The sequence below is a fragment of the Scomber japonicus genome, chromosome 4 (assembly GCF_027409825.1).
Source record: "Scomber japonicus isolate fScoJap1 chromosome 4, fScoJap1.pri, whole genome shotgun sequence".
Taxonomy (NCBI): Eukaryota; Metazoa; Chordata; class Actinopteri; order Scombriformes; family Scombridae; genus Scomber; species Scomber japonicus.
Genome location: NC_070581.1, coordinates 31,147,761 through 31,161,311, shown reverse-complemented (window position 1 = coordinate 31,161,311; position 13,551 = coordinate 31,147,761). Strand labels below are relative to the sequence as shown.

At 36.9% G+C, this 13,551-nt stretch overlaps 2 protein-coding genes across 2 annotated transcripts; one reads left to right on the top strand and one right to left on the bottom strand.

Moving 5' to 3' along the window:
• Window positions 1–3,150: 3,150 nt before the first annotated feature.
• Window positions 3,151–7,940, top strand: LOC128357715 (galactose-specific lectin nattectin-like). Its single transcript, XM_053318085.1, has 6 exons — window positions 3,151–3,192; window positions 3,296–3,347; window positions 3,558–3,649; window positions 3,933–4,067; window positions 5,081–5,189; window positions 7,873–7,940. The coding sequence occupies exons 1-6, from the start codon at window positions 3,151–3,153 to the stop codon at window positions 7,938–7,940; spliced, it is 498 nt and encodes a 165-aa protein (XP_053174060.1).
• A 609-nt stretch (window positions 7,941–8,549) lies between these two features.
• LOC128357714 (galactose-specific lectin nattectin-like) lies at window positions 8,550–11,498 on the bottom strand. Its single transcript, XM_053318084.1, has 4 exons — window positions 11,359–11,498; window positions 11,077–11,248; window positions 10,079–10,187; window positions 8,550–8,623 (listed from the first exon to the last, which is right to left on the bottom strand). The coding sequence occupies exons 1-4, from the start codon at window positions 11,496–11,498 to the stop codon at window positions 8,550–8,552; spliced, it is 495 nt and encodes a 164-aa protein (XP_053174059.1).
• Window positions 11,499–13,551: the final 2,053 nt, after the last annotated feature.

Sequence of the window (13,551 nt, the reverse complement as noted above, 5' to 3'; positions counted from 1 at the left end):
GGCTATCAATGAATATATGGTTCGACACACACATACGTTCCTTCTGTAGTGGAATTTTTTCACTATAAGTTTCTCTGAAGAATCACAGAATCACGTTCTACTGAACAACAAACAGTTTCAGCTTTTATACTGTAAGTCCTGGTGGAAATTTGAATAAGAGAGGGTAATAAAGTAACAGAAACCAAACAATGAACAAATGCCAAACTCTTGCTGACCCCCTACCAAGTAGTAGTAATCAATTCTACTACTGTAACAGGTGTCTTGTCTGACTTAACAAAATGCCTGAGGCTTACGTGTTTACAGAAATTACGGCACATACAACCCTGAGGCGTTTAAGGCACACAAACAACACAAAAAATTCCCTCACACCTGATTTCTAATACAGTTTCTTCCTTATGTTCCCTTAAGGGGTTTCCACCAAATTATGCCAGACAGGCTCTACAAGTCCTGGTGGTACAGGTGCACATTCTACCCTCAGAGTTGAAGCGTGTTACAGAAAGCACAATAACATTTGTATGATTTGATTGTTTTTTTGTTTGAGGGACAGTGCATACTAATGAACATCTATATGAGATGTAAGCACGCCAGATACTAGCTACTAGCAGATGGTTTTGATATCACAGAGACCTTGACCTTTGACTTGTGACCATCAAAATCTAATGAGTTCATTGTTGCGTCCCAGTGGACATTGGTACCAAATCTGAAGCAATTCTGTCAAGATGTTCCTGAGATATCACGCTAATGAGAATGGGTGGGAGGAGGATAATTTTTTGAAGCTATTTTGTCTATTTTGTATAAAAAATCTATGAAAATGCTTGACAAGCTTGTTTAGAGTGCATGGAACAATTCAAACTGATCTAGATTAAAACATGAGTGCTAGTAGTGGTGCACGTCAGCCTCTTGTGGCCAACATGAGTATTACAACAACAAACAGAAAAATGATTATGACAAAAAAAAACCAACCCAAAAACACATAAAAATCACCTGCCAATTCTTTTCACCCTTTTTTCACATATATTTCAAAAACTTGGAAAAAATTAACCTGGCAAAACTTTTTTCTCTTTTGGAAACACGGGAGAGAAAACTATTAAACTATTAAACTAGACATAGAAAATGGATCACCACAATTTTTTTTCTTATTTGCCTCTCAGGGCTTCTGTACTGTATGTATTTGGATTTGGATAAACTTAAATAAAAAAAAAAACAATAATGCAGGGGTGGAGTAGATTTTTTCTTTTACAGTTTCCCACTTTGCCCTGTAGTAGAAAGGTATTCAACCCTCTAGTAGAGTTCCTATGCCATAATGCTGTTCTGGCACTTTATTTAATGTTGATTTTTTTCCCCCTTTAATTTGTCACAGCTCTCCAGTTGAGAGTTTACATTAGGCTTTACAAGACTGCAAGAGTCATTTTCTGTTTGCTTAGTGCTCAATGTTTGCTGTGAACATGTCAGAGCCACTCACTCTCACCGTGTTGTGTGTGTCCAGTGCAGTGTTTCTTTTCGTCTGCCCCGAGATACAATAGTGCATTTCGTATTGCACTCCTAGCTACACACTGACTCAGAGCTCCCTGCACTTCATTTGTGACATTTCAATCAACTACAGGTTCCTCAAGCAAACGCCCACAAGAAGGAAAAGAGGCATAAATAATCAAATGACCCGAGACATTGCAATCATCTACATATTGATCATCACTTGTCAAGACACCATCATTATAAGAGATATACAAACATCACAGTTAACAAAAATCCACTTTTTTAAAAGTCTAAATTGTGACTCATAAAACATTAAATATAAAACTACAGCAGTGTGTGTCGCTCCAATTAAAGATTTCTGTGAAGGGTTAGGTCTATGGTCTTCCACTCGAGCTTCCTCTGAACAGAAATAAGGAAGGTGGAACGACCCCCATTATGGTGGACGGGGTCAAACAAGAACAATCAAATAATGGAACTGACATTTACTCCTCAACAAAACAGCAACACATTGAAATATTGTTAGCATGAGGGTCACATTTAGATTTATATCAGGGCTGCCAATTTAGCTTGGAGTGACCAGTTTCTTTTTTCACTGCCTGACAAATTGGGAGGCTGTGTAGCATGAGAGCATGTGAAAAGTGTCACTCATTTTCTTGAGTCTCACGATCGATGCACGGCACTTGGGTAACCCTGGCTATCGATATTACAATGAATATATGATACGACACACCCGTATGTGTGACTTAAGCTTTACAGTTTCAACTTACTGGGCGTTAACATCATTGTTTTTGTTTCTAAGGCTTAATGCAAAAATATTACCAGGATGCACCTTTTCTTTTTTAACCTTGTTTAAGGAACACTTAAGCACTTTACTCAAGGTTGTGGTCATATGTAATTCAATGAGTTCAAAACCTTGGTGGTGTCCTTTGATCAGTGGAGGCACGGATGTTTAAAGAAGCAAAGCGCCCAAAGGTTTAAAAAGACAGTGTTTACTTCTGCAAGTCATCCTGCTACTGCAACTGCACTCATCTGGCGATCACAGCAAGGTAATATCTTAATTCTTGCCTCTCATCACAGCAGCAGCTTTACAGATAAGGTTACTGATCTACTCAATTCTATATAGGGTTAGACTGCAATCACCCAGTCTTGACGTATGATTAAAAAGTGTAGGGGAAAACTTGGTGCAAGGCGTCATTTTACAGGTCCTATATTTTTATGAAGAAATCTTTGTCTGAACCCAAATATCTTCTAATGAGAGAGTACTTACCAGTGAAACCAATACAGTAGTAACACTTTTCACTTAAGACTTTCAAAATTAATGGTTAAATACCTGCAAATTACTTTTGAATACTGTGAAATTCAGGTAAGACATTCATATCCATCCAAATAATGCATTTACTTCTTTAATGTATCTTTACATAGATGGCATCGGGTATTCATTTGATTGTGCTCTTCTGTTTGACTGGACTGTGGATTGAAACAAACGTGAGTAGAGTGGTGCAATTTTATTTTTAAATATTTGTTTTTTACAACCCCTAAAGTTAGGCAGGATTAAGGACGACTTTGACACAAAGAGACACAAGAATTGAAAAGTGTCCCCGTTTTATTAAGAAGCACAAATACAAATTTTATGTAGGGAAAAAAAAAATTTGAGTTGAACAATATGTATCATTAATCATGTTTTCTTACATTGACAGGCGCAATGTGGGAAAGATCCAGGTTGGTGTTTCCCATATTGTAACAGGGTGAATGTACAACTGTGTGACTGCTGACAATATAGTAATACTGTGTTAATATTTTAAGATTGTCTCTCACTGGACAGCTTCTGTCTTTTGGGCAGTCCATAAAAACTGAGTTGGCTGTGTTTACAGACGGTAACTCTAGACTTCTACTAGTTTCATTAATGAGCTTCATTCATTTAGAGAAGACACTGCTATTTTTTTTTACATTTGACAGGCAGTTAATAGAGAAAATAATCAGCATATGAATTGATAGTGAAAATAACCAGAAGCAATAGCAACAACCATTATAGGAAGTCCGATTGCATCATTTGTGACCTTCTAAGTTAATTTGTTTTTTCATAGGTTTCTGTGAGGTCTGCCCTTCTGGTTGGACTCAGTTTGAGCGACACTGTTACATATTCTACAACGTTGAAAAGGACTGGGCGGATGCAGAGGTATTATAACAACAACGGCTATTTCTGTTTGCAAGAAACATATTTATGGTATACTCTGAAACTGTTTGCTGCTTATCTATTCCTATGGTAACTGTTTCACAATGAGCTGTCAGTCTCAAGTGGATTGATCCTAAAAGTAAAGTTGTAAGATTCTCTCTTACTCCTCATCAAATATACTGTATCCCTGAGGGTTAATCACAAATTAGAGCTGTATTATTAGCTGTATTCATTATTTCCTCACTCTATTCATCATTTTTTGTTTGCACCTTGTCCTCTTCATCAGCGTATCTGCAGTTCTCTCAGTGGAAATCTAGTTTCCATCCACACTAAAGATGAGTACAAATTCCTCAGAGAGATGATTTACAGAGCGACTAACTCACATAAAACAACTTGGGTTGGAGGCTATGATGCAGTAAAGGTGAGTGTTTTATCAATAAACCTGATCTGTTCCAGCCATGTCTTGATGCCAGCTGTTGAATGTACGTCTTTTAAAATGTATATTTAGTTGTTGCAATAAAACTATATGAGCCTCTCATGAGAGACAGACAGGTGTGATATGGTTGACTAGATTGCATTAGTCCACATATTTATAAACTTATAAATATCAATATGTCTCTTTCAAAAGAACATGACATGAGATGAGTACAGAAGTATAGATATTATATATATGCATTTAGAGTACTTACAAATAGTAACAAGAACCATCAAAATATCTTAAAATATCTCTAAAATCTTATTTGTCAATGACAGTATGTTGTCCCCTTCTTGTTGCTAGTATGGACTTTTTTTTAATGAAGTACTAATAGAAACCGCTCACATTAAAGCTTCTGGAAAAATCATTTTGCTCTTGAGCTTTACAAATGACTTTTTCCTTTTTTTTTCTTTCCATGTCAAACAAAATTCACCCTCACTGTGACTGAATACTCTGCAATCAGTGTGTTTGCACTGTCTTCATGACTAGAAAAACACTACTAATAAAAACCGTGTTTGTATAATACTTTTCAATACAAGTAACAAAGTGCTTCACAGCATTCAATGTAAACAACAGTCAATATAAAACAATCAATATGAAAGGCAATTTATATACACAAACAATGAAAAGTTCAAATGAAGAATTATAAATCACATCATAAAAGCTTTCCTATAAAATGTATCTTAAGAAGAGACAATATAGGGGGAACTATCTCTGCAAGCCTGCTCTCTTCAGGCAAGTTGTTCCACAATAGGGACCCTGATAGCAAAGCATAGACCTTGGAATCGCTAGCAAGCCCTTACCAATGGATCTCAGACTACATTCTGGCTGTAGAGATCCGGATAAAAAGTCAAATATATAGGTAGGGTCCAATCCATGTCCGGCTTTAAAAGCATATAAAATAATTCTAGAATAAAAAATAGTGAACTGACCCTAAAAACGTTTTCCTTTTTCCTCAGGAGGGTGTGTGGTTTTGGAGTGATGGTTCAAAGTTTGACTTCACTGACTGGGGCAAAGGGGAGCCGAACAATCGTGGAGGAGAAGGTTGCATGGAGATCAATTTGCGAGGTACAGACTAACTGTTTGCACCATCAAAAAAACAGTCATGCTTAATCAATTGTGTTCAAATTGAACATGTTATAGGAAAACATTGCATTAACTGCTAACATACAAAGTATACTATAACTGTGTTTCTCTCTCCAAAGTCAAAGCAAAACTGTATTAAACGCAATCGGTTTATTGAGATAGGCTACTGTATTGTCCATGGCCTGATAGCTTTGACTGTGGATTGTTAAATGATTAAATGTTTGGATACACAGTGGTATACATATGCGCAAACTCTGCACGTATACCATTAATATTAATATCAAATAATATTAATATTTAAAAAAATGTAAGTAAATGTTAATCATATTTTAGCATAAATAATATTTATTTAAACTAATTAAGTAAAGTCTACTTCATTTTTTCACAGACAGGAACATCACTGTTATGAAATTATTAAGTAAATCTTATCATTAAGAGAGTAGATTTTATTATACTTTTTATTTTAAATTACTTAGTTGTATGAAATTATACTAATCATTATAATTATGTACATTTTGTTCATCTTCTATTGATAAATATTGAATCTTTTTATACACCACAAATCATATAACTACAATACAAAACAATACAACTATTTATTGTGTCCACAGTAAACATGAATTAATCGCTCCATTCAAATGAATTAGCTCAGTTAACTGGCAAAACAGACAGACAGGAATTAGCCAATCACAAATAAGTAGCTCAGTTTCTGCCCAGCGACAGGTTGCTAAGGGCAGCTAAGGCCCTACGGTTGCTACGGCGATGTGAGAATCTGCTTGGAAAAAAATTTCAAAATGCCCACAGACTTTGGCTTCTGACAAGGTCCCGAACAATTGCAAACTGTGAGTAAACCGTAACTCCTGTCCGAAAACCGAAAACAGCGTGAGAGACACAGAAGCCGGCAGATTCTGACGGTGTTTATTATATTCAGTTATTCCTTCAAATGAGCGAGTAAGCACAGTGTGAAAACAGAGTGAGATTCTTTTGAAATGAGGGTCAATGGGGAGAGAGACAGGTGTTGCTGCGGGTCTCCCCCGTTTAAATTTTGTGCAGACCCCGCCTGTCAAAGTCACATTTTATGAATCCCAACACCTATGTCTACATTTTGAAAAAAATTATTTGTCTCCTTATTACGGTTTGGCCGTGAGGTAGAGTTAAAAATAAAAATTAAGGTTATTTTTTTACTGCTTCTCGCACTCAAGCTAACTGACAAGCTAACAAACTAACTTCCACTCTAACTTTGAAGAAAAAGTGATTTCCACTCCTCATTTGACTGCTCATAGTTTGAAAAGTTTACATGTTTACATGTTTACAACTGTTTGGTGTTTTGGAGAGAGAACAAGTTTTGAATCACATTTCTACGTGCAGGTATGAGAGAGCTAGGTGAAAAAAATTCCCATTTATTTCCAATGGAGAATTATGCCTGGTTTTTTTGGGAATAACTTTTTAAAAATAAATTGGAGATGGGTCTCCCTCCAATCATTAATCCTTCGTTGTTAAATAGAGGGGACAGTGTATGCCATTTACAGGATATCTTGCATTCTGATTCAACTATATGCCAAGTCCGAATAAAATTGGAAACTATGGGGTGAAAGCGCATCAGGCTCTGTTTATCCGAGACATTGGCAAAAAAGGACATCTTCCAAACTCCACGGTTGTACCATACTTTCATCTAGATCATCCCAAGACACTGGAGTGTGGGGGTTACGCCACACAAAGAGAGGGCAAAGCACAAATGACCAAAAAACAATCACTTTTACCATTCCCGAAACACATTAAAAATTACACAATCTTCACAGAAAGGGAAAGTACCAAATACCGAATGTGACGTGGAAGTGATAAAGTGGGCAGTGACAGTCCACCAGTATGTTTCCTCAGCTGCTAAATAAACCAAAGACATATGCATATATGTCTATGAAAGAAACAATCTGCTACTCTCATGCTGTGTACAACACTGAACAGAGTTTTCTTCTTTCTTCAACGCTTTAACAACTAGTTTCGTACTGAAGCTGCAGCACCACCTGGTGGTGGAATTTATACTGAGTTTAACTCATGAATAATTTCTTCATTATCGAGTTAAATAGCAATGTTTAATATACCACTCTAAAATTAAGTAATAATAATACCAGCATGTATTTTAAGCCTTAGCCTAATCTTAATACATAGAAATTAAGTCAAGTGTTCAACATCTTATTCTGTTGTATGATTTCAGGCTGTCATTCGCATTTTATTTAGTTGAAAATGTTTTGTAGTGTGGTAGTGTTTCGCAGGTACTTGGTATCACTGTTTTATCTCATATCATAGATGTACTTCATTCATGCCTGTGATGATGTCATGAACAACCTGCCCTGTTTCACATGAATGTGCTTGTAAAAAAGAAAGAAGAATGTGCTTGCAGGTAGCGAACCCAGAGTTGACTGAGCTGGTTGATAGCCAGCTTCATATATCATGTTCAATTTGTTTTGTAGTACAGGCCCCTACAGGCTTCTGTAGAAATCAATTTTTGTTTTTCAAAATAGAATAAAAAAATATTTTTTAACTGATTAAGTGACATAACCTTTAATATTATTTGTACTGTGTTTATACAAGCTCTGGCCAAACCATTTGTAGAAGAAGCCTCTAAAGTGCTTTTATCATTTGTTCATTTTGAAACCTCTGTCCACAGGAGAAGATTATGTCAATGATGGAAAGTGCCAATTGAAGAGATCTTTCATTTGTGCCAGAGAGCCATGACAGTCTCGCCATGTGCAGACACATCTACTATGAGGATGTCACTTCACCACTCATGATGCATGTCACCAGGAAGTCAAACCTTAATGACTTCACTGGTGGAAGACACATTTGATTTCAATTTCAATTGATTCAATAAACACACATCCTGCAATTCAATCTGTGCTGCCTCTTTATACAATCATCTCACACCAGAGCTCAATATTTATGTATCTTGTGGGTCAAAAGAAAACACTCCTTTAAACTTTACCCTTTAAATTTAAACCACCTGTAGTGTTTACACATTTGACTGTGTAAACAGACTTATGTTCTCAGAACATGAGGAATACCTGCTACACACATGCACACAGGTCAAATGAAGACAATGACAGAAACCGACTATGCTGACAAATCATATTTATTTATGTTCCTGATTAGTTTTTTTCACCCATAGTGCAGAAATATGAGAGTAAATGATATAATCAAAAAGAGGATATTAATGATCAGGACAGTGATATTGCTATTCATGCATTAAATTGGAAAAATCATCAAGTTCATTATTATTAAAGTATGAAAGAGGAAGTATAATCATCATGGAAGTGATGTTGTAATGGAGCATCTGACAGCTCATGCCTAGCGGCAAGACAGTTTCCTGGCACAAACAAAGGGTCTCCGAACGTTACAGCCGATATCATTCCACTTGTATCCTGTAAGAAGAAAAGAGTACAACAGCATAAACATCTGAGTTTGACTGTCATACTTATCAAAGTGTATTTATATTTCTCTAATGCAGGGATTGAAGTGGGAGACGTGCTGCTATAAAAAAGACACAGTCAAAAATGAAGGAGCACAGCTACTTTTGGAGAAAATTATTATTTTTCTACATTTAATGTGTAATATCTGAAGCTTATCTAAGAGATTACTCTTCATAATTTGTGATCTTTGTACTCAACAGCTGCCAAATTTCCCCTTACACCGTCATCAGATCCCCTCCAAACCTGTTTTAATATGTAAATAAAATACTCTATTTTGAATAATAATATGGTTTTCCCCCAAAATCAGTGGGAATCAAGTCAATTATCTGGTTAAAATCTGCTTTTAAAACTGTTTTTATTTCAAAGAAGTCTCCCGCTCCCATGTAAAGTGTATTCTCAGTGTTCATGCACTGGAGGCTTCAAGTTTCCATATCACACTTGTGTAAACTGAACACCAGACCACTATTGAGTCCAAACTAGTGAATTCACAACTTCAAGTCATGTTCATAGGTACAATGTGGCAGCTACCACGAGTTGAGGCTGAAGCCGATGTGGAAGTCCCTTAAAGTGCCACCAATGGCCACCACTGACTCCCATTCAAAAAGCATCAAATTCTCTCTAGATACACTGAGTCAGTCATTGTTTCCAATGAATCATTATGGTTTCAGGGGCTAAATTCAGGTCCTCTAATAAATGTGCTGGTGGTCATTTAGAAATTATTGCTCTGTTAATAAGATTTGAAGACTTACAGTAGCTTTGATGTCTGCCGTGTGGCCATAGATTGACAGTCGTGATCGACAGTTGGCTCACCTGCTGCCCTTCCCGGCTCCTGGACTCACACTGAGTCGGACTATTGTTTCAATATTTCATTAAGTTTAATGTTCCTTGACTATGATGCCTGCCCTGCACTCAGTGTTTCAGACGTAGCGGGGCGTTTCCCCAGTGCGTGAAAGGTTACACTCCTTATTTAAAAGGTCCTGGCTCTAAACAGAAAAAATGTCCCGAACCATAAACTCCAAGTCTGGGTTTCAAACCAGCTCCAATGCAAACTACAGGGCGACACATGTCCCTATGTCTATCATTGAAAGCTGTGGTAGGTAGTTTAAACTAAAATTTTCAGTGAGCACAGTGAAACTTTCCCCCTTCAGATGAAAGTGAAAACAGTTTTCTAGTGTCAAACTGCACATTGAACATTCTGCACAGTGAAGCTCAAACATCTAGATGAAAAAACAAAAAGAAAAAAAAGAAGAAAAACACTTTTTGCCCAGAAAGGGACTTAACTTTAACTGGTAACATCAGACATGAGCTTCGGCCGATGTTGTTTGACATTTTAACCAGCAAAAACGATGGTCAGTGCTGGCTACAAAAGAGAAGCAGCTTTTGACGTCAAAGAAATAATATTGGTACCTTTCCAGTTGACCTCTGTGCAATGTTCTTGGTGCTGATTGTTCGGCTCTCCATGGCTCCAAGCTGTGAATCTAACCTTGGAACCATCAGTCCACAACCACTTCCCCTCCTGAAAGAGAAAGTTTATTTTTGAGCAACTGATTTGCTGGAGGAGTTTGAGGGTTTACCATTATTGGCATTAATTCATGGGGGGAAACTACAGCCTACAGAACAATGTGTTCCTGTGTGAAGAGAAACAAGAACATGTGTTTATTCTGAAACAGATCTTACCATGTCTGTTTGGGTATAATCATGCATAGATTAGTCACAAAAACTCCTAGAGCAGTGTGATGAAGATATAAAGTATTTGCCCCTCTGTTCAGGGCTCACTCCTCTACAGCAGCTTGTATGTCTGACATGATCTGAGCATTAAAATGTGACAGTGTTATATCCAGAGTTGCCTCCTTCCTCATTGCAACTGGGGATTTTGTCCCCATTATTTGTGTTGAAAGCACATCAGAAAGAGATGTTTCAATGTTCTGTTTTAGTAAGAATAATGATTTAAGATAAAACAGCTTCATTTGTGCACCATTTGTTTTATGACACATTCAAACAATTGTGAATCTATCCTTTAATTCGTTATGTAGCAACAAGCTACTCCATTGGTTGTACAACTGATAGCTGCATCAGTTTCTGTGTTTCAGGGCATTTTCAAACCCTTGTTGGATTTCTCTGGTCTGAATCAGTGAATAAGTTGGTAAACTGTTTGCGTCTTTTACAGTGAAACAAAATTCATCACAAAAAGCCACAAAAGAACATTCTGTTCATTTCGCACATTGGTCAGATGTGTTTGGGATGGGAGCAAGAAACTAAGATTGGATCAAATTAGCAGCACAAACAAACAAGCAATTCATTTGTAACATGAATCCCTCTAAATGGCTTCTCTTTTTTTCAGTCTGCACCAGCATCCGATTTCAACTAAAAAATGTAGGTTTGAAAACACTCCAAAAATGTCTCACCTGAATTGCATCATACATCCCGATCCAGGCTTTTGCATATGAGCCACATCTTTTGTAAATCAGGTTCCTGACAAACACATTTTCCCCGTGATTGTGGATTGAGGCCAAGTTCCCACCAAGAGCAACGCAGTGTCTCTGACAGGGGGAGTAAGAGAAAAGCAATGTGAAATGTCTAACAGAAAGTAGACAAAGAAGAATGAGCTGAAAGAGAAGAGAGAAATGCATACAGGCTCTATATAGCTAAAACATGGTTATCATGGGTAACAGTAAAGAGTGATTAACCTCTGCGTCAGCTGCGGTGCGTTGGTAGTTGCGAACCAAGAAACAGCGAGAGCCACACTTAGTCCAACCACTAGGACAGTGGTATGAACCCAAGCGACGAACGTTGTGATAAGCATGGTGATAACGATGGTGATAAGCATGGTGATAAGGATGGTGATGATAATGGCGATGAACCTGCACTATAATGTAAAACAAATTATATAAAAATATTAGTCAGTATGAACGTCTGCCACAGCAAGTATCTGAAAACACAACATACAAAGAAATGTAAGTTTAAACAAATCTACCAACCATGTCTGTGGGTTACCACTTTGTGGAACTGTGAAAATGAACAACACATTCATTAGATCAGCATGAAATGTACATTTTTGTTTCATGTTTTATCATCTAGTATCTATACTCATTTTGTAAACTATTTAGTTTGTATGGCTGTTGTCATTGTTGCCATTTTGTGGAGCTAACTGATGAATGGTGAGTTGGCACTAATCTTTTTATGTTCACTAATATTAGAAACTGCATCATATGGAACAACTTTCTGTATTTTCCCTTTGTGTTACTTTTGGGATCATTTTATTCCTTTATTAGCCAGTGATAGTAGAGAGATAACAGGAAATGGGGCAGAGGGAAATGTAACATCACTCCACAGGTAGTGCATTTACATCATTCGTTTTAGCAGATGCTTTTGTCCAAATCAAAGAACAAATTCAGTACAAAAAAACACCATACACCAACGAGAAGCCTTTGAGGATGAGCACTTTATTACACACATCCAATGACTGTTTGTATATATTTATTCCTTATTAGTAACTGTGAGTAAAAATATGTATAAATATGGTGATAAGATGAAGTGAAATAACTACCTGGTATTTCACCAGCTGGTTTTTAATGGAAGCAAACAGTATTTGTGATTGACTTTTACATACCTGACTCTACATTCAATCAGTGATGTTTTCTCTGTTTTAGTGTGAACGGACAGCAGTACATCCTAGTCTGAAACTAGTGACATTTGAGCAAAAACTAACAAAACAAAAGAGAGACTTAAATACTTACTGGAAAAATAAATCCACTGGCCATGGTTATGCAGAGGAGGAAAACCAAGAGAAAACAGGAAGCCATCTGGGGAAAAACAGAATACATTTACTGCATGGTCCTAAACATCACTACATGTGAGCATTACAGTGAAAGTCTCACATGCACACCCATTCTGTTATTGAACTCATTGTAGGTCACGCTGGTTAAGAGTGTGGATAAAGGTTTAAAAGTATTAATTAAACATATGTTTGGACAGTATTTTCAATATATGTAGTAAATATTTATTGTAGTTTTAATATTACTTTTAATGTTGAACGCAGGCTAATTATTGTGACAAGACATAGATATTTAAACCTTTGACAATGCTGTTAGGTTTGCAGCTAACCGTTACTGTCAATATCTATACTTGACAAATGTATTATTAGTTTTATCTATAAAAGATACCATTTATAGCAATATTTCTATTATTTTCACAATAATTTTTTAGTATTACACATTAGGTGTATAAAGAAAGTCTCAAAATAGATAAAAATGCCAGTCATCATTTCCTGTCATTGACACACAACACTACACACTCAAAGCTGAGAGTTTTAGCGAAAATAAAACCTAAACCAACTTAATACTTTTAAAAGTTGTTTCTTACAATTTGTACCAAAATTGCACCACCCTCTCCATTAACACTCCCTAAAAATGTACTGTTACCTGCAAATTATTCAGAACATTTTCAGGAAATTTGAGTTCACTAACAAAGACCACGCCAACTAAGATATGAGATATTCAAGTATTTATTATGTGGAAGGAAAAAGGGTTGAGGGATAGGGAAGAAGGGATGGGGGATGAGGGTCGAAAGGTTGAAGAGGTGGGATAAGGGGATGAGGGTTGAATGGATGTAGGTTAGGGTCGAGGGGTCGTAGGGTTGGGTGGGAGAAGTGAGGGTTGTGGGGATGGGGGAAGGGATGGGATGGGATGGAGGGGGAGGGGGAGGTAGAGTGTGGTGTGGATGAAAGTTGAAGTAGTCGAGGTCATTAGTATTGGAGCTGCAGTAGCCGCTGGGCAAAGAACGAACGACTAAATGAACAAACGAATGAATGAGTAAACGAATGAATGAATGAGTTTTGCTGCAGTTCTTGTAAAGTTGGAAGACTGTGGACTTTCAGTCTG

What these genes read in the sequence shown, in the direction of transcription:
- LOC128357715 (XM_053318085.1), top strand. Translation starts at nt 3,151, where the DNA reads ATGTTTTCTTACATTGACAGGCGCAATGTGGGAAAGATCCAG. An exon ending in GCAATGTGGGAAAGATCCAG is followed by an intron (nt 3,193 to 3,295) that starts GTTGGTGTTTCC and finishes CTCACTGGACAG; the next exon opens with CTTCTGTCTTTTGGGCAGTC. An exon ending in AGGACTGGGCGGATGCAGAG is followed by an intron (nt 3,650 to 3,932) that starts GTATTATAACAA and finishes CCTCTTCATCAG; the next exon opens with CGTATCTGCAGTTCTCTCAG.
- LOC128357714 (XM_053318084.1), bottom strand. Translation starts at nt 11,498, where the DNA reads ATGCTTATCACCATCGTTATCACCATGCTTATCACAACGTTCGTCGCT. An exon ending in GCACCGCAGCTGACGCAGAG is followed by an intron (nt 11,249 to 11,358) that starts GTTAATCACTCT and finishes ACTTTCTGTTAG; the next exon opens with ACATTTCACATTGCTTTTCT. An exon ending in CACAGAGGTCAACTGGAAAG is followed by an intron (nt 8,624 to 10,078) that starts GTACCAATATTA and finishes TTCTTCTTACAG; the next exon opens with GATACAAGTGGAATGATATC.